General features: G+C 42.8%; 1 protein-coding gene across 2 annotated transcripts in view; it reads right to left on the bottom strand.

Annotated features, from left to right (window-relative positions):
• slc9a8 (solute carrier family 9 member 8) overlaps nt 1-22,451 on the bottom strand; it is a 76,563-nt gene extending 54,112 nt beyond the window's left edge. Inside the window, exons 1-2 of one of the 2 annotated variants that reach the window (XM_057829879.1) lie at nt 22,109-22,451; nt 3,499-3,674 (exon numbers count right to left, since the gene is read on the bottom strand). In XM_057829879.1, the coding sequence (XP_057685862.1) occupies nt 3,499-3,674; nt 22,109-22,344 (412 nt within the window). In that variant the 5' untranslated portion in view covers nt 22,345-22,451. The remainder of the gene's footprint in view (nt 1-3,498; nt 3,675-22,108) is intronic. The other variant, XM_057829878.1, reaches the window with a different exon arrangement.
• Between the last annotated feature and the right edge of the window lie 208 nt (nt 22,452-22,659).

Here is a 22,659-nt window from a genome sequence, read left to right as displayed (position 1 = left end):
CGTACATTTATTAAAAAATGCACTGGGGGGGGGGGGGGGGGGGAAACCTGAAACCATAAAGTAAACACTTGTATTGAATAATTATGTCACAGCAGCCATTAACAATGAATTGTCTTTTTGAAGTGTACTATTCAAGCTGCAAGTCATTTGTGTTACAATGACATGTTTGCACAGGCATATTGATTTTGACAATGTACATTGTTCAAGCCATACACGCTGTTATAAATGCTCATACTTGAATTCTTATTGTTTACAATACATTTTTATAAACTTAATGTTTAGACTGCATGTACAATTGTTTAATATATCAAACTGAATGCTGGTAACTAAATCAACAAGAAACTGTTAATCTGTATTTCATGCATTGATTCAGATTTTCAAATTATATAACAGTCCGCTTGGGCGACTTTATCGTCATTTATCGTTATCGAGGTAAATCTGCTCAATTTATCGTGATACGTGTTTAAGGCCATATCGCCCACCCCTAATTGCTACTAATACTCTACTAGATTCTGCTCCAGTAATTAAATGATATAAAGTTAAAAGATATGCTGTCTGTAATTTGGTGGCCTCTTTCCACATCAAAACTGTAATCCACGAAATTGAATTAGACATTATCAGGCGCTCGTAGTAAGTTGGATCCATTTCCAGTGAGGGTTGGAATCCGCCAAGGCTGCCCGATGTCACTGGGTCTGTCCATAACTTTTATAGACAGAATATCGAGCCAAGGCATTGACGGGGTCCGGTTTAGTGGCCTCAGTATTGCATCACTGCTTTTTGCAGATAATGTACAGTATTTCTGTTGGCGTTATCAGGTTGTGACCTTCAACTCAGACTGAAACAGTTCGCAGCCAATTGTGAAGTGGTCAGGATGAGAATCAGCACATCCTAATCTGAGGTCATGGTCCTCAGTCAGGAAAAGGTGTAATGCCCTCTTCGGGTCGGGGATGAGGTCCTTCCCCAAGTGAAGGAGTTTAAGTATCTCGAAGTCTTGCTCACAAGTGAGGAAAAAATGCAACGGGAGATCAACAGGCGGATCGGTGCGGTGTCTGCAGTGGTGCAGACTCTGCACCGGTCCATCATAGTGAGTTTTTTGGGCAAAAAAAATTGATGAATAATTTAGGTGAAATGGGTGAGGCTGTATCGGTCTGTCGTGGTGAGCTTTTTTTTGTGCATAAAATTGATGATTAATTTAGATGAAATGGATGAAGCTGTACAGAGCATAGAGCATCTTGCTGCTTTTATGAAACAAAACAAAAGTTTTCGCGTAAAAAGAAAAAAAAAAACAAGCACGTCCTGTGATGGGACTCTCATGCAGACCTAGCATATACAGTGGGGCAAATAAGTATTTAGTCAACTACCAATTGAGCAAGTTGTCCTACTGGAAAAAATTAGAGAGGCCTGTAATTGTCAACATGGGTAAACCTCAACCATGAGAGACAGAATGTGAAAAAAAAACAGAAAATCACATTGTTTGATTTTTTTAAGAATTTATTTCCAAATTAGAGTAGAAAATAAGTATTTGGTCACCTACAAACAAGCAAGATTTCTGGCTGTCAAAGAGGTATAACTGCTTCTAACGAGGTCTAACGAGGCTCCACTCGTTACCTGTATTAATGGCACCTGTTTTAACTTATTATCGGTATAAAAGACACCGGTCCACAATCTCAGTCAGTCACACTCCAAGCTCCACTATGGCCAAGACCAAAGAGCTGTCGAAGGACACCAGAGACAAAATTGTAGACCTGCACCAGGCTGGGAAGACTGAATCTGCAATAGGTAAAACGCTTGGTGTAAAGAAGTCAACTGTGGGAGCAATTATTAGAAAATGGAAGACATACAAGACCACTGATAATCTCCCTCAATCTGGGGCTCCATGCAAGATCTCACCCCGTGGTGTCAAAATGATAACAAGAACGGTGAGCAAAAATCCCAGAACCACACGGGGGGACCTAGTGAATGACCTACAGAGAGTTGGGACCACAGTAACAAAGGCTACTATCAGTAACACAATGCGCCGCCAGGGACTCAAATCCTGCACTGCCAGACGTGTCCCCCTGCTGAAGCCAGTACACGTCCAGGCCCGTCTTCGGTTCGCTAGAGAGCATTTGGATGATCCAGAAGCGGACTGGGAGAATGTGTTATGGTCAGATTAAACCAAAATAGAATTTTTTGGTAGAAACACAGGTTCTCGTGTTTGGAGGAGAAAGAATACTGAATTGCATCCGAAGAACACCATACCCACTGTGAAGCATGGGGGTGGAAACATCAGCTTTGGGGCTGTTTTTCTGCAATGGGACCAGGACGACTGATCTGTGTAAAGGAAAGAATGAATGGGGCCATGTATAGAGAGATTTTGAGTGAAAATCTCCTTCCATCAGCAAGGGCATTGAAGGTGAGACGTGGCTGGGTCTTTCAGCATGACAATGATCCCAAACACACAGCCAGGGCAACAAAGGAGTGGCTTCGTGAGAAGCATTTCAAGGTCCTGGAGTGGCCTAGCCAGTCTCCAGATCTCAACCCCATAGAAATTCAGTGGAGGGAATTGAAAGTCCGTGTCGCCCAACGACAGCCCCAAAACATCACTGCTCTAGAGGAGATCTACATGGAGGAATGGGCCAAAATTCCAGCAACAGTGTGTGAAAAGCTTGTGAAAAGTTAGAGAAAACGTTTGGCCTCCGTTATTGCCAACAAAGGGTACATAACAAAGTATTGAGATGAACTTTTGGTATTGACCAAATACTTATTTTCCACCATGATTTGCAAATAAATAAAAATCAAACAATGTGATTTTCTGGGGGGGGGGGTTCCACATTCTGTCTCTCATTGAGGTTTACCCATGTTGACAATTACAGGCCTCTCTAATATTTTCAAGTGGGAGAACTTGCACAATTAGTGGTTGACTAAATACTTATTTGCCCCACTGTACTGTATTGGCTCATATATTTGGTTTTAAGATGTCAGTATCGCGGGCCGGGAAACCCCAAGGATGTCGTCCCAGCAGGTGACAAAACGGACCAACCATGAGATATAGCCTCTGCGGCATTCAATGCACTGCTACAATTTTCGACACATGCATGTTGAGCGAAGGAGATGATCGTGTGATGCAACGCGCGTGCCAGCGCACTCATTGACGCGGCAATATAAAGAGGCCTTCATTCTGCTCACTATAAGGTTTAGTATTATTGGTGTATTATTGAAAATTGATTACAAAATGGTTTTGCAAATAGAAAGTGTAATTTTCCACAACGGGCAATCAACACGCAGAATGGATTTTATACTGTTAAGTTCTGTCAACAGAAGTGTAAAAAATGCAAGACCATTACCTTAACAAACAATGTGATTAAAGCATGCAGTTGCTTTGAATCAGGAAAAAAAAACTAAGAAAAGGTTCGATTATAATACATATTACAATTTAAAGTGGTCAGCTACAGTTTGTCAAATCCATGTGTTTGCTCTCAGGCACATAAAAAATGAACACAATTAAAGGCAACCTACCAATAACGAGAAGGCTAAAAAATATGGTCAATCCATTTGACTGCTCCTCTTCCTGCGCTTGGACCCCCGTCTGCACTGGCAAAATGGCCTTGGGATTTGGCGGTGCCACAGTTGGTTTGGTTGATGATGTGGAGTGGACGGAAACATTTGTGTGGTTCTCTGTGTCGTTAGTCTTGCTACAAGTAGAAAATCAGAGCAGTATAAGGGGAAGAGAAGTTGTAATTAGAAAAGGGTATATAAAAAGCATCATTGACTCAAAGACATTTACCATTTAATTAATTGTACTTCAGGTTCGTTTCAATCTAAGATATTTTTTACATTTTTGGGGAGTCTTTTTGTTAGGAAGAAATTAATGTTATTTTTACATTTCACTTACTGTACTTTTATCCACAGGTATTTACTGTTGGGTACTACTTTTGGTCAGATGAGTGACTTGCGTTGTATGACACGTTTCACCAATCCAGTGCAACTACATACATTTTTACTGATTTGACAAGTCAAATGACGGCATACAGTCTCCAGGAGACCAAAACTGCTTCCAAAGTGACAGAAATACCTACAGTGAGGAAAATAAGTTTTTGGGGCCCTCCAGAACCTTGATACGCTTTTTACAAAGCCACTCCTTGGTAAATTTGGCTGTCTGCTTCAGGCCATTGTAATGTTGGAAGACCCAGTCACAACCCATTGTAATGCTCGAACTGAGGGTAGGTTATTCCCCAAAATTTCACAATGCACGGCCCTGGTTATTTTCTCCTTAATACAGTGAAGTTTTCTAGTCCCATATGCAGAAAAACATCCCCAAAGCATGATGCTACCACCCCCAAGCTTCACAGTAAGGATGGTGTTCTTGGGATGGTACTAATTATTTTTCTTCCTCTAAACACTATGAGTGGAATTAAGACCAAAAAGTTCCAATTTAATCTCATATGACCACATGACTTTCTCCCATGACTCCTCTGGATCATCAAAATGGTCATTGGCAAACTTCAAACGGGCATGGACAAGTGGTGGTTTAAGGAGGGGAACTTTCCTTTCAATGCATGATTTTAAACCATAATGTCTTAGTGTATTACCAACCATAACCCTGGAAATGGTGGTCCCAGCTCCTTTCAGGTCATTGACCACTTCCTCCTGTGGAGTTCTTGGCTGATTCCTCACCATTCTTTGGATCATTGAGACCCTACAAGGTAGATCTTGCATGGAGCCCCAGTCCGAAGGGGATTGACAGTCATTTTTAGCTTCTTCCATAATGTAATAATTGCGCCAACGGTGGATTTTATATCACCAAGCTGCTTGGCAATTGCCCCATAATCCTTTCCAGCCTTGTAGAGGTCTACAATTCTAGGTATGAAAATGGGTCAGGGGTTAAAAAGGTGAGAAGGGTGTGAAGGAAATATGTTCCGGCGTTCTGCCAAAATGTCCTCTGTCGGCGAAACGTCCTACATGAGGCGAATTTGACAATTTTGATTTTTCACATAAGGCTTAATATTTCAGTTAGCGGGGGTTTAATTAGTTGAAGGAGTTGATTTCAATCACCATTGACTCGCGCTAGCTTAGCCACTCCGGAGCCCTGAAACTAACAAATAACTGGCAAACTGCACAGAATTTGTTCAAATCAACTCCAACGACTAATTAAACCTTGGCTAACTCAAAGATTAAGCCTAATATAAAAAATTCTGAACTTCCCCTTTAAAACAAAGACCATTGAATATGTTGTCTATAACAGTTTTAGAGCAATAAAACAACAAAAATGAATGAAATGAACAAGAATCCTTCAAAGTATTTCATAATCGGATTTTTCGAACAGATCATGTGACTAAAGCACCTTAGAGACAGCCGTTTGCTTTGCTTAGCCAAAACTACAGCTGAGGAGGCAAAATGGATGTTTAGAATTTCTTTAAACCTAAGCTTTCAAAACCTTCAACAACAACTGAGCTTGAACCGAGGATTGAGCACGAGCAGTATCAAAAAGTCCTGGCTGCCTTGTTACCTGTTGTGCTGTAATTCCAAGTGGTGCTTGTATTACATGCTTTTAGCGGTCGACAGTCTTTTTGAGCCAGCGCAAAGTTCGCAGCGCACAAAGATATTTTTGTCATCTTTACTGGACAAAAAATGTGAAGTAATGGCTGTGTTTCCAGTGTGCAAATGCGGCCATTTGTAGTATTTCTCCTGCCTATTTCATTGCATCCTGGCGAGGTAGCAAGGCTATGTTGTTTTGGCCCCAAACTCCCAGCGCTCACGGCTCACGCACCATGGTAATACACGTGACCCGTTTTTTTTCCATCCCCGATTAGAAAATGTGACATGTGATGATGTCACTCCCATGACTACAGTTTTCTTCTTTCTACATACATAATGGGGCAATAACAAAATAGTAACGTACAGGCATCAAGGAAAGTAACTTTAATTAGGTTACTGATTTAGAAAAATGAATGCGTTAGATTGCTCTTTACTGAAAGTAATCAGATTACAGTTACGCATTACTCACATAACGCGTGACTGACAACACTGCTTTTATATTACCGTTAAATACTCAAGCTTGACGCTAACTTAACGGGAGCTATTTTTTCACCGAGGATTTGGCTAGCTGTCATACCGCAAAATATGAAAACGATTAAAACCATTGTCCTGATATGTGAAATTATGGATGTTGTTATTATTATTAGCAGCAGCAGAGGGCGCTATGTGTTTGTATTTGTTTTGAGTGTTGACGGGAGGAGTTTTGGGATAGATACTTCCGGGATGTCGGGAACACAAAAGAAAAAACAAGCCTAGCGAAGTTGTTGGCTAATAAATGAGAGCACCAGCTCTTTCGTTCATTACTCGACTTGTGTCATGCCATGTCATTTCCTGTTTTATTTTGAAAGCTTCACCCTCCTTGTGTCTGCGTACTTGCCCTTCCTCTGGTCGCCTAATGACCTATTGTTTCCACCTGTTCCACATTACCCCCTGTGTATATATTGCCTTAGTTTCCCTTGTCTAGTGCAGAAGTGTCTTTCATCCAAGGTCAGTCACGTCAGCCTCTCGTCATAGCCTATCGTCATAGTCGAGTACAGTTCTACTGAATGTTAACCTCCATTGGAGCGCTTTGTGTTTGACTTTTTTCATCTTCGCTATCTTGGCTTTTTCCTCCATTAGGAGCGTTTTGTGTTTTTGCCCTTTCCTCCCTTATGGAGTGCTTTTTTGTTTGAACCCTGATCGTGATTGCTTTGACTTATTCCTCCGTTGGAGAGTTTTTTGTTTGTGCATTTTTCTCATTCCCGCATGTCAGCGGAAGAACCTGTTTTTCAAAATAAAAGTTTTGCCTCAACCTCCGCAGCTGAGTCCGCCTCGTCATCCAGGTCTGACAGAACACTTCTGCCAGAAATGGACCCAGCGGAGGCCCCCGAATTGTTTGCCACTCTCCGAGAGCAATCTGCTCGTCTCACCCGCCAGGAGGACTTCCAAGCCACGATGGCGGCACAGCTGGTCCAAATGAACAATCAGCTGATGGAACTCACAGCCCGGCTACTCCCAGCACAACCAGGTTCCGTTTCCAATAAGCCTGACTGCCCCCCTCCTGTTTCTTCCTCCCTGGTTCCTGGAAGAGGACCGAGGTTGGCGCCGCCAGAGCGATTCTGCGGGGACCCAGGTACTAGCCAAGCTTTCATCACGGACTGCAGTATGCATTTTGACTGTTCTCCCCACGAGTTCACCACTGACCGCTCTCGCATTGCCTTCATGGTGTCCCATATGTCGGGACGGGCCCGAGCCTGGGCCATGGCTGAGTGGGAGCGTGATTCGTATTCGTGCCATAACTTGTCCTCATTCACAGATACCCTTAAGACCACTTTTGACCCAGTGTGTTCCGAAAGAGACCGAGCACGAGAGCTCAGCAGCCTGCGTCAGGGTAAAGCCTCGGTCAATGACTATGCCATACGATTCCGTACTCTGGCCGCAGGTTGCGGCTGGTGCCACACTGCACTCTATGATACCTTTTTTAAGGGGCTCTCCTCCACTATCCGGGATCGCCTTGTGCCACTCGACCTCCCGGAGCGGTTGGACAACCTCATCGCCCTCGCCATACGCACCGACCATCGCCTTGAGGAGTTGAGCAGGACCCGACCTATCCAAGCTGTGAGACCACCTCCCCAGTCGCTGGAGCAGACAGGACCTCGCCGTACCCACACCCTGCCGGCCTCACCTCCTAGGGATCCTAACGACCCCATACCCATGCAGCTTGGTCCCACATGCACCTCCCCTGAGGAACGTAAGCGCCGACAACTACAGGGGCTATGCTTCTACTGCGGGAGCTCGGGACACTTTGTGGCAGGTTGCACCGCTCGCAGACCCAGGCCCAGCCATAGCAGTCTACCAGCGAGCCCCACCCACCGCTCAACGACCACAGTCCAGGTAAAGCACAGAGCCTTGTCACATGCACTCACCGCCCTGATAGACTCCGGCGCGGACGACTGTCTGATGCCTTGGGGGGTTTGCCGTCTCATGGGCCTTCGGGCTATCCCTCTCGATCGGCCCCTGGTGGCCAGATCTCTCAATGATGAAAAACTGTTTTCTATCACCCACTCATGCGAGCCCTTAGAAGTCACTGTTCAAGGACACACTGAGACAATGTCTTTTCATTTGTTTTCTGCTCAAGCCCAGACACTGGTGTTAGGTCTTTCGTGGCTCCGCAAACACCAACCTCATATTGATTGGAACTCTGGCTCTATACTGGGGTGGGGTGCGGACTGTAAGGAACGTTGTCTAGGAGAAAAGAACCCTGGGGTCAAAGGTCATGTTAATGGTGAGACCGCAATTAACAAGTTTTCTCTCTCTGTCACTCCAGAAGCAGAAATCAACTTGAGCACCATCCCAGAGTGCTATCACCATTTACGCCAGGTTTTCGACAAGACCCGAGCCCAGTCTCTGCCACCCCACCGTCCCTATGACTGTGCTATTGACCTTATCCCAGGCTCCACTATCCCCAGGGGGCGCCTTTATCCGATTTCCGGTCCTGAAAAAGTCGCCATGCGTGAATACATTCAAGCTTCCCTGAAAGCAGGGCTCATCCGTCCTTCCTCGTCCGCTGCTGGGGCGGGCTTCTTTTTTGTAGGAAAGAAGGATGGATCACTCCGTCCCACCATAGACTACCGCCAGCTCAATGACATCACCATTAAGAATCGCTATCCACTCCCCCTTATGTCCTCAGTATTCGACCAACTGCAGCAGGCCAAGGTCTTCACTAAATTAGATCTACGCAACGCCTACCACTTAGTCCGTATTAGGGAGGGAGATGAGTGGAAGACGGCCTTTAACACCCCAGACGGCCATTACGAGTATCTAGTTATGCCCTTCGGCCTCACTAACGCCCCCGCGTTCTTCCAAGCGTTGATCAATGACGTTCTCCGAGAATTTCTTGACCGTTTTGTTTTTGTTTATTTAGACGACATCCTTATTTACTCCCCGGATATAACTACCCACAAGCACCATGTTGAGTCGGTTTTAAAGCGCCTTCTCGCCAACGATCTTTTTGTCAAAGCTGAGAAAAGTGAATTTCATGTCAAGACTATTTCCTTTTTGGGCTTTATAATAACTCTTGGGGGTATCCAGATGGACCCTGCAAAAGTGGAAACAGTGGTTAACTGGCCCACACCTGGCAGTCGAAAGAAGCTTCAGCAGTTCCTTGGTTTCGCCAACTTTTACAGGCGGTTTATCCGCGGTTTTAGTAAAATTGCAGGCCCTCTCCACGCTATTACTTCCTCCAAGGTGCAGTTCCAATGGACCCCTGCGGCTGAAGCAGCGTTCCTGGCCTTGAAGACCCGCTTCACCACAGCCCCCATACTGACCATGCCTGATCCCCGTCGTCAGTTCGGGGTGGAGGTCGACGCATCCTGTGAGGGCATTGGGGCAATACTGTCCCAACGAGCTGAGCATGATGGGAAGATGCATCCCTGTGCCTTCCTTTCCCGCCGCCTGTCGCCAGCGGAGCGGAACTACAGCGTGGGCGACCGAGAACTACTCGCCATCAAAACCGCTCTGGAGGAGTGGCGGCATTGGCTCGAGGGGGCAGAGCAACCCTTCATAGTCTGGACTGATCATCGCAATCTTGAGTATCTCAAAACTGCTAAGCGACTCAATTCTCGCCAAGCGAGGTGGGCACTCTTTTTTGACAGATTCTCCTTTTCTATCTCTTACAGGCCGGGGTCCCAGAACATCAAAGCAGACGCCCTCTCTCGCCTCTACGACCCCGAGCCTGTAGCCAAGGAACCTGAACCCATCCTGCCACTGAATTGTGTGGTAGGGGCGGTAACTTGGCAAATAGAAACGGAGGTTAAGCAGGCATTAGGGGGGGTCCGGACACCTCGGGGGTGCCCTGAGAACAGACTATTCGTCCCGGCTGACCTACGCCCCCGGGTGATCCAATGGGCCCACTCCACGCCTCTTTCCTGTCATCCGGGAGTCAGGCGCACCATGCACGCCATCTCCCGGAGGTTCTGGTGGCCAGGCATGGAGCCGGAGGTCCGGGAGTACGTCGAGGCTTGCTCGGTCTGCGCCCGAAACAAGACGTCCACCAGACCACGCATGGGCCTTCTTCAGCCTCTCCCGATTCCCTCCAGACCATGGGCTGATATCTCCTTGGACTTTGTCACGGGGCTCCCTGTATCCCAGGGGAACACCACAATCCTGACTGTGGTCGACCGCTTCTCAAAGATGGCCCACTTCATAGCCCTGCCTGCCTTGCCCTCGGCCAAAGACACTGCAGGGATCATGATGCGGGAGGTATTCCGCATTCACGGATTCCCCCGGGACATTGTCTCGGACCGGGGGCCACAGTTCGTGTCACTCTTTTGGAGGGAATTCTGCCGCCTCATTGGGGCTAAGGCCAGTCTCACGTCAGGATACCATCCGGAGTCCAACGGCCAGACCGAGCGCCTCAATCAACAGTTGGAGACCGGCCTCCGGTGTTTGGTATCCCAGAACCCATCCACATGGAGCAACCACCTGGTCTGGGTTGAATATGCTCACAACACTCTTCCCACCTCCGCCACAGGTATGTCACCCTTCAAATGCGTCCATGGCTACGATCCGCCTTTGTTTGCCGCACAGGAGCGGGAGGTCTCTGTCCCGTCCGCACATGCTTTGGTCCGCCGTAGCAGACGCATCTGGGAAGCAGCTCGCCAAGTCCTCGTCCGCCAAGGGGATCGAGTGAAGAAGGCCGCAGACCGCCACCGACGCCCAGCACCCACCTACCAGGAGGGACAGCGAGTGTGGCTAAGTGCCAGAAACCTTCCCCTCCGGGCCACCTGCCGGAAGTTGGCCCACCGCTTCGTGGGTCCGTATCCCATCTCGAAGGTCGTAGGCCCGGCAGCAGTGCGTCTACGTCTTCCACGCTCCCTGAGGGTCCACCCCACCTTCCACGTTAGCCAAGTCAAGCCTGTTGTTGAGAGCTCCATGGTACCTACGCCAGCGCCTCCACCTCCTCTGGAGCTCGACGGTGGCCCTGCCTACCAGGTCAAGAGGCTGCTGGCGGTGCGACCCCGAGGTCGTGGCCACCAATACCTGGTGGACTGGGAGGGCTACGGCCCGGAAGAGAGACAATGGGTTCCCTCGCGGTTCATCCTGGACCCCTCGTTGATCAGAGACTTCCACAGGGATCACCCCGACCAACCTGGACCGTCTGGTAGCCGGTCCTAGAGGGGGGGGTTCTGTCATGCCATGTCATTTCCTGTTTTATTTTGAAAGCTTCACCCTCCTTGTGTCTGCGTACTTGCCCTTCCTCTGGTCGCCTAATTACCTATTGTTTCCACCTGTTCCACATTACCCCCTGTGTATATATTGCCTTAGTTTCCCTTGTCTAGTGCAGAAGTGTCTTTCATCCAAGGTCAGTCACGTCAGCCTCTCGTCATAGCCTATCGTCATAGTCGAGTACAGTTCTACTGAATGTTAACCTCCATTGGAGCGCTTTGTGTTTGACTTTTTTCATCTTCGCTATCTTGGCTTTTTCCTCCATTAGGAGCGTTTTGTGTTTTTGCCCTTTCCTCCCTTATGGAGTGCTTTTTTGTTTGAACCCTGATCGTGATTGCTTTGACTTATTCCTCCGTTGGAGAGTTTTTTGTTTGTGCATTTTTCTCATTCTCGCATGTCAGCGGAAGAACCTGTTTTTCAAAATAAAAGTTTTGCCTCAACCTCCGCAGCTGAGTCCGCCTCGTCATCCAGGTCTGACAACTTGGTGCCATTTATAATGAACAACACAACCATTACTCACCAAATTCAATATGCTGGCAAATGCATTCATCTAAAACAAATTGGGAGTGAGAAAATGTGTTTTGTTTTTGGCAAACTTTTTCATGAAGCTAAACTGTTGAAGCTACTCACACGCTGAAAATACGATTTTACTAGGTTTTAAATGTATTCATTTGGTATATTTCAGTTACCATGATTTGAGAGCTCAATAAATTGAAGAAAAGTTGTGTTTGGAGTGTTTGTTTTTGGGTTTGCTGGAATAGCGTCACTGACACACGCAGCATCAAACGGAAAGTGGTAAGCGCTGCTGCGCCAAGCCACTTCTGGCTGCATTTTTGACACCTGAAAAATAATGAATACGTACTACTGTATGAAGGAAAATTTAAGTGGTTTTGCAACCGCAACGTTTTCATAGCATGGTAAACCATGAAGGTAACCGGCACATGCCTGCACCTAAGCCCCCCCCACCCGCCTTAAAAATTTTCTCCTCGGATCTACACGATTCGTAGGTCATCCTTTTTGACTTCAAAACGGCGAATTTCGCCGAAAGGTGAGAGATTTTCATGTCTGGATTCTGTCTTTGGACTAGGGTTGCTCCAACTGACTAATTTTCTCCCGATTAGTCAGCAGACTTTTTTTTTTTTTTTTTTTTGGATTAGTCATCTAATAAATATATATATGTTTTACTAATTTCTTTAAGTGGCACGGTGGCTGAGTGGTTAGCACGTCTGCCTCACAGTTCTGAGATCAAGGGTTCAATCCCGGGCTTCGGCCTTCCTGTGTGGAGTTTGCATGTTCTCCCCGTGCCTGCGTGGGTTTCCTCCGGGAACTCCGGTTTCCTCCCACATCCCAAAAACATGCATGGTAGGCTGATTGTACACTCTAAATTGTCCATAGGTGTGAGTGTGTGCATGAATGGTTGTGTGTCTCCTTGTGCCCTGCGATTGGCTGGCAACCAATTCAGGGTGTCCCCTGCCTACTGCCCGTAGTTAGCTGGGATAGGCTCCAGCACCTCCGCGACCCTCGTGAGGAATAAGCGGCATGGAAAATGAATGAATGAATGAATAATTTCTTTATTAACATACAAATATTAAACATGAATAACAATACTAAATCACAAACAATGAGGTGAAATGCTGCCAGCAAATATATAGTATTAATGCTATAGTGTACTATACGTGTATACATAATAATACTTTATAATTTAAAAAAAAGTCAGAATAGTGCTGTCATGGACTATAGTAAAAAGGCCAGTGTTTCCATATATATATATATATATATATATATATATATATATATATATATATATATTAGGGCTGTCAAAATTATCGTGTTAACGGGCGTTAATTAATTTTTTTAATTAATCACGTTAAAATATTTGACGCAATTAACGCACTAGGCCCGCTCAGACAAATTTAAATGTCAGTACAGTGAAAGGCCAACTTGTTAATTGTGCTTTATGGAGTTTTTCCGCCCTCTGTTGGCGCTTGGGTGTGACTTGCATATGTTATGTGGCGTAATGTCGCCCTCTGCTGGCGATTCAGTGCAGCTGATTATTTGGGTTTCGGCGCGCTTTTCTGACGTGATTATATGTCGACGCGAACTTGCACTAATAGACAGTGCTCTTCAGACCAGCTAACGTCCGCATTCAGTATTCAGTGGCAGTTCTCATAGCCCCATCACACTGTTTGTGTCTAATACATGCATCGCTTGTGAGTTATATTCCTCCTTTGTTTATATTCATGAGCATTAGATAGTTATTGATGATGTGTATTTGAATTTGTTCACATATATGGTGAAATGCAGTTACATTGTTAGATGCTTGTGAGCTAATTGGCTAGTACTACTGCTCAAATGGACACGTGTGTGTGTACATTTTATGTTATTTTGTGATTTATGCAAGTTATTGACACATTGCCTTGTTATTTTCAGTTTTACAAAAATACAACAAACGTGCTTCTGTCAAAAAGAGATGACTTCAGTAAAGCCCATGCAACTTTGCCACACCGTCTGATTTCTTTTTGGAACTTATGTTCGCTATCTGTCAATTTGTGTACTCACACACATTGAGGACAGAATAGGGCTACTAGTTTATTTTTTGATTGAAAATTTTACAAATTTTATTAAAACGAAAACATTAAGAGGCGTTTTAATATCATTTCTATCACTTGTACTAATATTCATCTTTTAAGAACTACTAGTCTTTCTATCCATGGATCACTTTAACAGAATGTTCATAATGTTAATGCCATCTTGTTGATTTATTGTTATAATAAAAAAATACAGTCCTTATGTACCGTATGTTGAATGTATATATCCATCTTGTCTTATCTTTCCATTCCAACAATTTACAGAAAAATATGGCATATTTTATAGATGGTTTGAATTGCGATTAATTGCGATTAATCACGATTAATTAATTTTTAAGCTGTAATTAACTCGATTAAAATTTTTTATCGTTTGACAGCCCTAATATATATATATATATATATATATATATATATATATTAGGGCTGTCAAACGATTAAAATTAATTAAAAGTAATTAATCGCAATTCAAACCATCTATAAAATATGCCATATTTTTCTGTAAATTATATATATATTCTGTAAAATAAATTGTTGGAATGGAAAGATAAGACACAAGATGGATATATACAGTGGGGAGAACAAGTATTTGATACACTGCCAATGGGCTTTCCCATTGGCAGTGTATCAAATACTTGTTCTCCCCACTGTACATTCAACATACGGTACATAAGGACTGTAGTGGGCATTTCACTCTACTGTCATTTAAATCTGTCTATGCTGTCCTCACTCCGAAGCGTCTACTTTTTCCAAAGCTAGACAGCTAGTGAACGACGCCTTAATAATCAGACTTCTTCCTTTTTCATCTGATTTATTAATAAAATAGCCTCAAACCATTGTCCTCTTTAGACCGTCATAAAACTACAAAAATAAAAGTACACAAGCTTTGCATTAGCAACAACGTTAGCTTAGCATGCTATAGAGGTTCACTAAACATAAACAAAAAGCGTCTCATACAAAAAATAGAACATTTCGCTTACTAACATAATATGTACATTCTTTAAAACAACCATACTCACGGACAAATCTTGTCCAAGGATCATATAAGCGCAACATTAAAACGTAGGCGTCAGCCCCAGACGTTGTGCAGCCATATTGAACTGGCAAGAAAAAAATAAACCATGTCGCAAAACGACCACAAGAGTTCGCTGTTAGACAGCACAAAAAGCCTTGCTGTAAACTTACCAAAAGGCAGAATACTGTCTGAGCGGGACATGTGCGTACATGTATATATATATATATTAAGCCTGAACGATATATCGTTTAAACATCGCCATCGCGATGTGCGTGTGCGCGATAGTCCCATCGCAAGCACGTGCGATAGTTTTTCTTTTTTTTTATCCACATACACCTCACTTTCTGGTCTGCGCACAGCCTCCTACCCTCCCTCTCTCAGCCTTTTGATCCTCTCAGTCACTGCGGCACAACGATGGCTTTGATCTGGCCAAAGAAGCAGACTTCACACGGGCATCTGTCAATCATCGTTTAACTTGTTAAACAGTTGCAAGGAAGCCGCGCTGGAACGAATGTGTGTACTGTGGGGACGTTGGAGACATTTAAATGCCAGAAGTGATCATGAGGAGTTTGAAATTTCTACATGTCACTTCAACGGTCACAGCTAAAGTAGATAAACAGAAGCATTTAATAAAGCCAAGCATTTATCTGCTACAGTACTTTATTCTTGTTCAAAAATGATTTGGTTGGACAGTTATGTTTAAAACTTATCATAATTATGACATTTGAAGTGCTTAAAAACCATTTATTTATATACATTTTTTAAATTACTTTGGGGGAAAAGTGAGAAAAAAACATGTCTTATATGTATCTCTTTCCAATGCTAAACCTGAATAAATACACTGGGCACAAAAAACACACACACACACACACAAAAAAAAAAAAAAAAAAAAATGGGGGGGTGCGCTACTTCGCGGTTTTTCACTTATCGCGGCGGGTTCTGGTCCCCATTAACCGCGAAAAACAAGGGGTGACCGTACACTGTGGTGATGGTGAGTCATCTAAAGTCTTTCCAAACAGCTATTTAAGTCATCTTGTGAAAATTTCTTGAAAAAAATATATACACATTTTTTTTAATATCGCAATATAATATCGCAATATATCGCAAACCCCAAAAAAATCGCAGCAATAGTTTTTTCCAATATCGCTCAGGCCTAAATATATATATATATATATATATATATATATATATATATATATATATATATATATATATATTAGAGCTGAAACGATATATATATATATTAGAGCTGAAACGAATACTCGAGCAACTCAAGTAACTCGAGTTTAAAAACTGATCCGAGTAATTTTATTCACCTCGAGTAATCGTTTATTTTGACAGCTGTAATCATCACGTTTTGCTCGGACTACTTTTAATGCGGGACAATGCGCTGAAAAAAACTTACTGCAGCCGATAGCCGGTACAAACGACGCCGACGTTGCTAAATACTAGCCCGCACGATGGTACGTTGGTAGCAGGTAGCGTCTGATAAGTCTCATAGAGATCACATGTATGTTGAACTAGATCAACAATGACAGACTCGGCCGCGTCTAGGCACCGTTAGTAAACAGCCGCCATCTTAAAGCAGTAGAGCGCTAAGCGCTAATAAAGAGCGCTAATAAAGAGCGCTAAGCGCTAATAAAGAGCGCTAATAAATAAGATTAACGTTACTGTCACTAGCTCAAGTAACGTTAGCCCTGCGGAGGGCTAGGTTTCTATTAATTATGACCACTTTCGATGCGTGGCTAACGTGTCTTACATACAGGCTTTAACATAACAGCGTTGTGGAGTGATGAGGGTGTAAAATAAAAACTCAATAATGCTAACTATCAATTTTAGCTCAGTAGTCATTGCTGGATAAAACACCAAGTAGCACGGGTCCCTACTGTGCTCCAATACAGCCTGTATCATACATTTATTTTGAACACTGCAAAAACTCAAAATCCTATCAGACTTACAGTTTAGACTAAATTAAAACTTAACTAGAACTTAAAAATGGCTTGACACAAATAGAAATTTAATTGAAACACGTGGGAAAAAATCACTTAAAAACTTTTAAGTGATGTGTGTTATCAAGCGTAACGGCATTTTTAGGTGTGTATATATATATATATATACATATATATATATACATATATATATATACATATATTTATTAGGGGTGCTACGGTTCGGTTTGAACCTCGGTTTTGGGATCACGGTTTCGGTTCGGTTTCGGTTTGCGTTTTGCTTTTTTTTATTTTATTATTATTATTTTTTAAACTGCCTTTATTTTGCTTTTAAAAAAATGAAATAAACACTTAAAATGTAAAAATTTTCGACTGTTAAAATGCCTCTTAGCTCTTTGGCTAGTGTAGTGACTGACTACTGAAATACACACACAGTAGTAAAAAAGTTACTTGGCAAAGTAACTGGTGATACCTTTCATGTTTTTGTTGGGTTTTTTTCATTTAAAAAAAAACAAAAAAAAACATAGTCACCTTTGCTATGTTTGGAGGTCATTTAATGTTGTGAATCAACCGTTAAAGTTGATAAAATTGCTCCCGTTTTTGCATTAGTTCCCTTGTCTACTTTCGACATGTGAAAATTTTAAAACTGTTTCATCCTTTAAAGACAGACTCAAGTCAAGATTTTGCCGATTTAGGAGTATTTTAGATAAAAAGTTGCTTAGGTTCGCTCGTAAGGTTTACTACAACAGAGCCTTTCTGAGAAGTTTATTGCTCTAAAATGGCGGCTGTTTACTAACGCTACCGAGTCTGTCATTTCGCATGTAGTTCCATACGCATGAGACATCTAGGCGTAGATTGTATGTTGTCGGCTAAGTCAGGTAATATTGGAGCCACCTAGCCTAGGTTGCTAGGCGGTAGCATTTGCTACAGCGTCTCAACAAACACTCTTCCCTCTCCGAGTCTCTGACTTTTCTCGCGTCATTCAAGCAACGCATTATCTCGTTGCAGAAACTGTGACCGAATCCGAACGGATTAAAAAAAAAAAACCGTAATGCACGAAAAACGTGCAGATTTTGAACGTAATGTACGGCGTACACATTCAAAAATGAGTGCTCACTTGTACAAATTACGACGAGACTGTACAATTTGACAGGTATGAATTATAGTGGACTGTCACAGTTAGGTTGTAGCACTCTGTAGCACGGGACGTCCAGCTTCCAAATATCAGTGGTCAGGGCGAAACTATGTGCTTTAGCGAAATCATCTTCGATGGCTTTGCGTACCATTTCATAAATGTCGGGGATTACGTTGTTGGAGAAATATGTCCGCGAGGGAACAATGTAATGCGGGTCAAGCGTTGCAAATAAATAAAAGCCCGCCGTGTGTTTTCACTGGTGTCATCTTCGGGGTTGTCCTACCCTGAGAACTTGATATCTGTGGGTGATGCTGGCTGAGGTGCCGGAGTCATATTATAAAAGTGTTGCCATTAGCATGGGGAACAAGCGCTGAGCAATGCTTGCAATTTTTTTTTTCAATATTTTCTCTCCCTCCGCATTGTAATCCACGGGGAAGCCAAAATGTTGCCAAACCGCAGATTTGAAAGAAGCCGGTGCTTCCTCAAAATTCTGTCTCTTCACTCCTCCGCTCGCCATAGCTATTTGTTTTCTTTCTTGTTTCACATTCACTTCACTCGTAAGCGAGAGAGGGCGTTACTCGGCTTCTATTACACAGGTGCTTGACAGCGATCCGACATTTACTTGCGGGGCGGGAATTTCTCCACAGCGGTGCTTCACGTCACACACAGGCACACAGAGCTCGATCAATTCATTCCATAAGCGTTCGGAATACATTAAAGGGGATGTAGCGCCCTGGGAAAATTTTGATATTCCATCATTTATCCATAAACGCATGCCTTTTGTATTCATATCATGCCACTTCGTGTAATTACACACAAGAAAATGAGAGAAATTTGGCTCGATTGTCAAGCTAAAACGACCGGCGCCCGAGATCTGGCAGATTGTGTGCGTGACGTCACGTCAAGTGAAGAGCGTGCCACCGGCCACTAGGGGGGCAGCGCCTGTCTGCATCAATATAATTCCTTCTAGTGTGGGGAGAATTAGGGGTGTTTTGAGCTGTTTATGCTGATGCATTGTGTTCGTCCTGCACATATTCCAGGTTCCCTCATGAAGAAACACCGCTCGTTGTCAATAAAAGAGAATTCAGAGTTGGCAGTGAGGGCTGTTTCTTCAACAAGAAAAAGGCTCAGTGCTTTAATACTGAATGGCGGCGATGATGGCAGTCAATTTCGTTTCTAGTTTCAGCGACGAATCCGACGTAGAAGGACGTAACGAATGTTCATCTAATGGTGACGAGGAGAGTTGCAAAGCTTTAATCGGTGTTATAGGTGACCAATTTGAGCCCAAACGAACGCCAATGCAGCGTAATGAAACGGTCATTGAGGGGAGCAATGACACTGATGAAACATCGGCAGCAGATCGTGTGGGAAACACCAATGATTTGTTTAGCATTTCTTTTTGTGAAGCTGATACACCGTGACTGCAAAATAAAGGAATGCATAGAATAATTATAATTTATTGCGCTATCATAGCTTTTCGCTCTGCCAACAGACACAAATATGAACGGGATCAGAGGATTTGTTCTATATATTTTACGAACGATCATTTATACATGTGTCGAGTCCTGTATCCAAAGGCGTGACATTTTTTTTTATTAATTATAAAAGAGTACTCACTCTGGCCATTTCAAGCTTGGCTGCTCCCTTCTTTGCGTAGCTTTAGCCTCCTTTAGCAGTCATCGTCTCTCTCTTGATATCTCGGGACATTTAGGTGGCTGTGCATCTATGGTCGGCACCGCATCTCCTTTGAGCAGCAATCTTTTAGCAAAACCCGATTTCTCTTGTCCATAGTTCGAGAAGCTTTCAGTTGGAAAATGCGCACCACAGAAAAGCGTGCCGGAGGCTGTGTCTAGAAAATTAGCCCTCTTTGCACGGACGAACTTTACCCATTTTCTGTGTAGTCCAGCTTTTTTTTTCGCGTTCAGGAACTCATGGATACTATATTCCGATAAACAACTATTTGTACACCACATAGCACAGCAGTTTTGAACCATTGTTGTGATGTTTTGGTCAAACAAACCCCAACGCTACTCTCTCGTCGTTAAAAAACAATGGCACCTAGCTCCGCCTCGACTTTCAATCACTTGTCGTGACGTCGCCGCCCCATTCGGCTGTTTCCGGAACACTTTCGGTAGTGTTCGTCATTTTCGATCTATTTTCGATAATTGCTCATTAATGTGATTGATTTTTTTGTTAACTTTATCAATATTTGTTATCTTGGCGCATAACGGTTCTATTGATGTCTCACACCCCCTTTGCCGAAACATCCCCTTTAATTGCAAAACCGAATAGGCGCGGTTCATAAAGGCGTATTGAACCGTGCAGGGCGAACCGAACGGTTCGGCTTTGAACCGCAAACCGTTACCGCTAATATATATATTTCTTTTTTTTTTTTTAATAAGATCTAAAGGTTTTTTGAGTGAAACTAGTGAATGTCTTTTATTATTCTAGTTGCATCTGAGATGCAATTGTTGGCTGTTTTCAACAATATACATCGAAAATAAAGACATTGATTGACTGAAAATGGTTCAAGATTAGATTAAATGTCTTGTTTTCTCATGTATATTTATAATTGCTCTTCACCTAAAAATATATTTGTTTTCCGATTACTCGATTAATCGATAGAATTTTCAGTCCATTACTCGATTATTAAAATATTTGATAGCTGCAGCCCTAATATATATATATATATATATATTCATTCATTCATTCATTTTCCATGCCGCTTATTCCTATATATATATATATACTTTGTTTGTTTGTTTGTTTTTTCCCCAAGCGAGAGCTTCCATGATCCTAATAAATACAATCTGCAAGCCATCCACAGAGATGTCGAGAGACTCGAGACCTACAGCTTTCGGGAGCAGTAGCAGAGTAGATAAATCCGTGAAGTACATGAAAAAAACTTAATGATGCACGTTGATGCGACGCACATAAAGGCAGCTTCAATTAAAAAAAAAAAAAATTTAATTGTTAGTTATATGGACTTTCGATCTGCCAGCTGGTTGTTTCTTGTCATCTTCCAAAATTACCCCTGGGTGACGGCACTTTAAGTGTTCGTTTATGACCGACGTGCTACCGTGGTATGCCAGTGCAGCATTGCAAAGATCACACACAGTGGCACCCTCCTTATTTTCGTTAAAATAATTCCAGGCTTTGGCCACTCTGGTTCCCTGTTTTGGCTTTATGTTGCTTTCACCGCTTACATCCCGAGTGTCCGCAATTCTCAACTTTATCTGCACTTTTTTTTTTTTAAACTCGTCATTACCCGCCGATGGTATGTTGTGCCCCTCGACGCATTTACGCCATCGATGACGTCGACAACGTCGACTAGTCTGGACAGCTCCATTTTAGACAGCTCTTTGGTCTTGACCATCTAAGTAATTGGAGTCTTCCTGATTGTATGGTGTGTACAGGTGTTTATATGCAGCTAACAGCCTCAAACAGGTCAAAAAGTTGGACTCAAAATGTCTAACTCCACTCCACTTATTCGTTGGACTTTTTAAAGGCGACTAACAGGTCTTTGAGGCTCATAATTCCAGCTAATAGACAGGTGTTCAAATACTTATTTTCAGCAGTATAATACAAATAAATCGTTAAAAAAATCTTACACTGTGATTTCTGGATTTTTTTTCTTGCAAAATTGCAGGGGGTTCAAATACTTATTTTCCTCACTGTAATTTCTCCAAAGTAAGACATTTTCAAACAATGGCTTTTATTTTGTAAAACAATAATCGTGTACATTTGTTCCATGTTCGAGATGTGAATCAAGAAATGACTGTGACTCCCAAATATATGTTTTTTTTTTATGTGTCTGAGTGCATGACATTGATATGTCTGCAAATTATAAATCTTAATCTTATGGTTTTAAGTTGCATTTACTTGTGTCCCTTCTCACTCAGGAATTGATTTGCACGGATATGTAGACACTAGTCCTTGTTAGTAGTTTTAGATTTTCAGCATACTGTTTTGAGTAAGGTGATTGATTAACCACCTCTTCCCTATCGAAATTGAACCCTTGCTTTTTTTTCTCGACATCTTCAAACTTGTTAATATCCTTTTGCCGGATACTTTTTAATGACGTCTATCCATTACTCTAGTATACTGTATCAGTAACAAGGTGGGAACTTACAGTGGCTTAGCACATATTCAAGGGAAAAAAAGATCATGAACAAATACAGATATAAACATTAGTTCAAACCTGACAGTCGCTAAGTCTTCGGGTCGGTAGAGTAAATCGCGTGAATCTTCAAATTCATATTTGATCAATGAAAGATGGTTTTGCAAAGGAGAATAATCCTTCCGGATAGCTTCCGAACCTTCGTCATCTTTCTCGTTCACTTCCAAAGTCTCTCTCTTTTCGGTTCGCTCTGACACACAAGGGTGAAGAAACAACAGAACAAAGAAGACTACAAAGTGAACCCTCGCACTTGTCATTATTGTCAACAATCGTTCAAACAAGAAAACGAATGTTTGCCCTTAGAAAGGACTTGCAATTCCATGTCAATAGCGCCATGTATGTTTTCAATGGAGAATTCCACTTCCTGTATTTGGGATGATGGGAATTGTAGTTTTCACTTTTACACGTAAACGCAGCAAATACAGAACAATCTCGTTTAATTTCCTTGTAGCATTTAAAATTCACATTTATATTTATATATATATGTATATTTTGTGAGACTAAACAAAGTGACTCATTGATGACGGTGTTAATGGCAGCTTTTCCGGTGACAGACTCAATTTCCCACAATC

The sequence above is a fragment of the Corythoichthys intestinalis genome, chromosome 2 (genome assembly GCF_030265065.1).
Source record: "Corythoichthys intestinalis isolate RoL2023-P3 chromosome 2, ASM3026506v1, whole genome shotgun sequence".
In the NCBI taxonomy this organism is placed as follows: domain Eukaryota; kingdom Metazoa; phylum Chordata; class Actinopteri; order Syngnathiformes; family Syngnathidae; genus Corythoichthys; species Corythoichthys intestinalis.
Note: the sequence above shows the minus strand (reverse complement) of the source record. Positions and strands in the feature narration are given on the sequence as shown.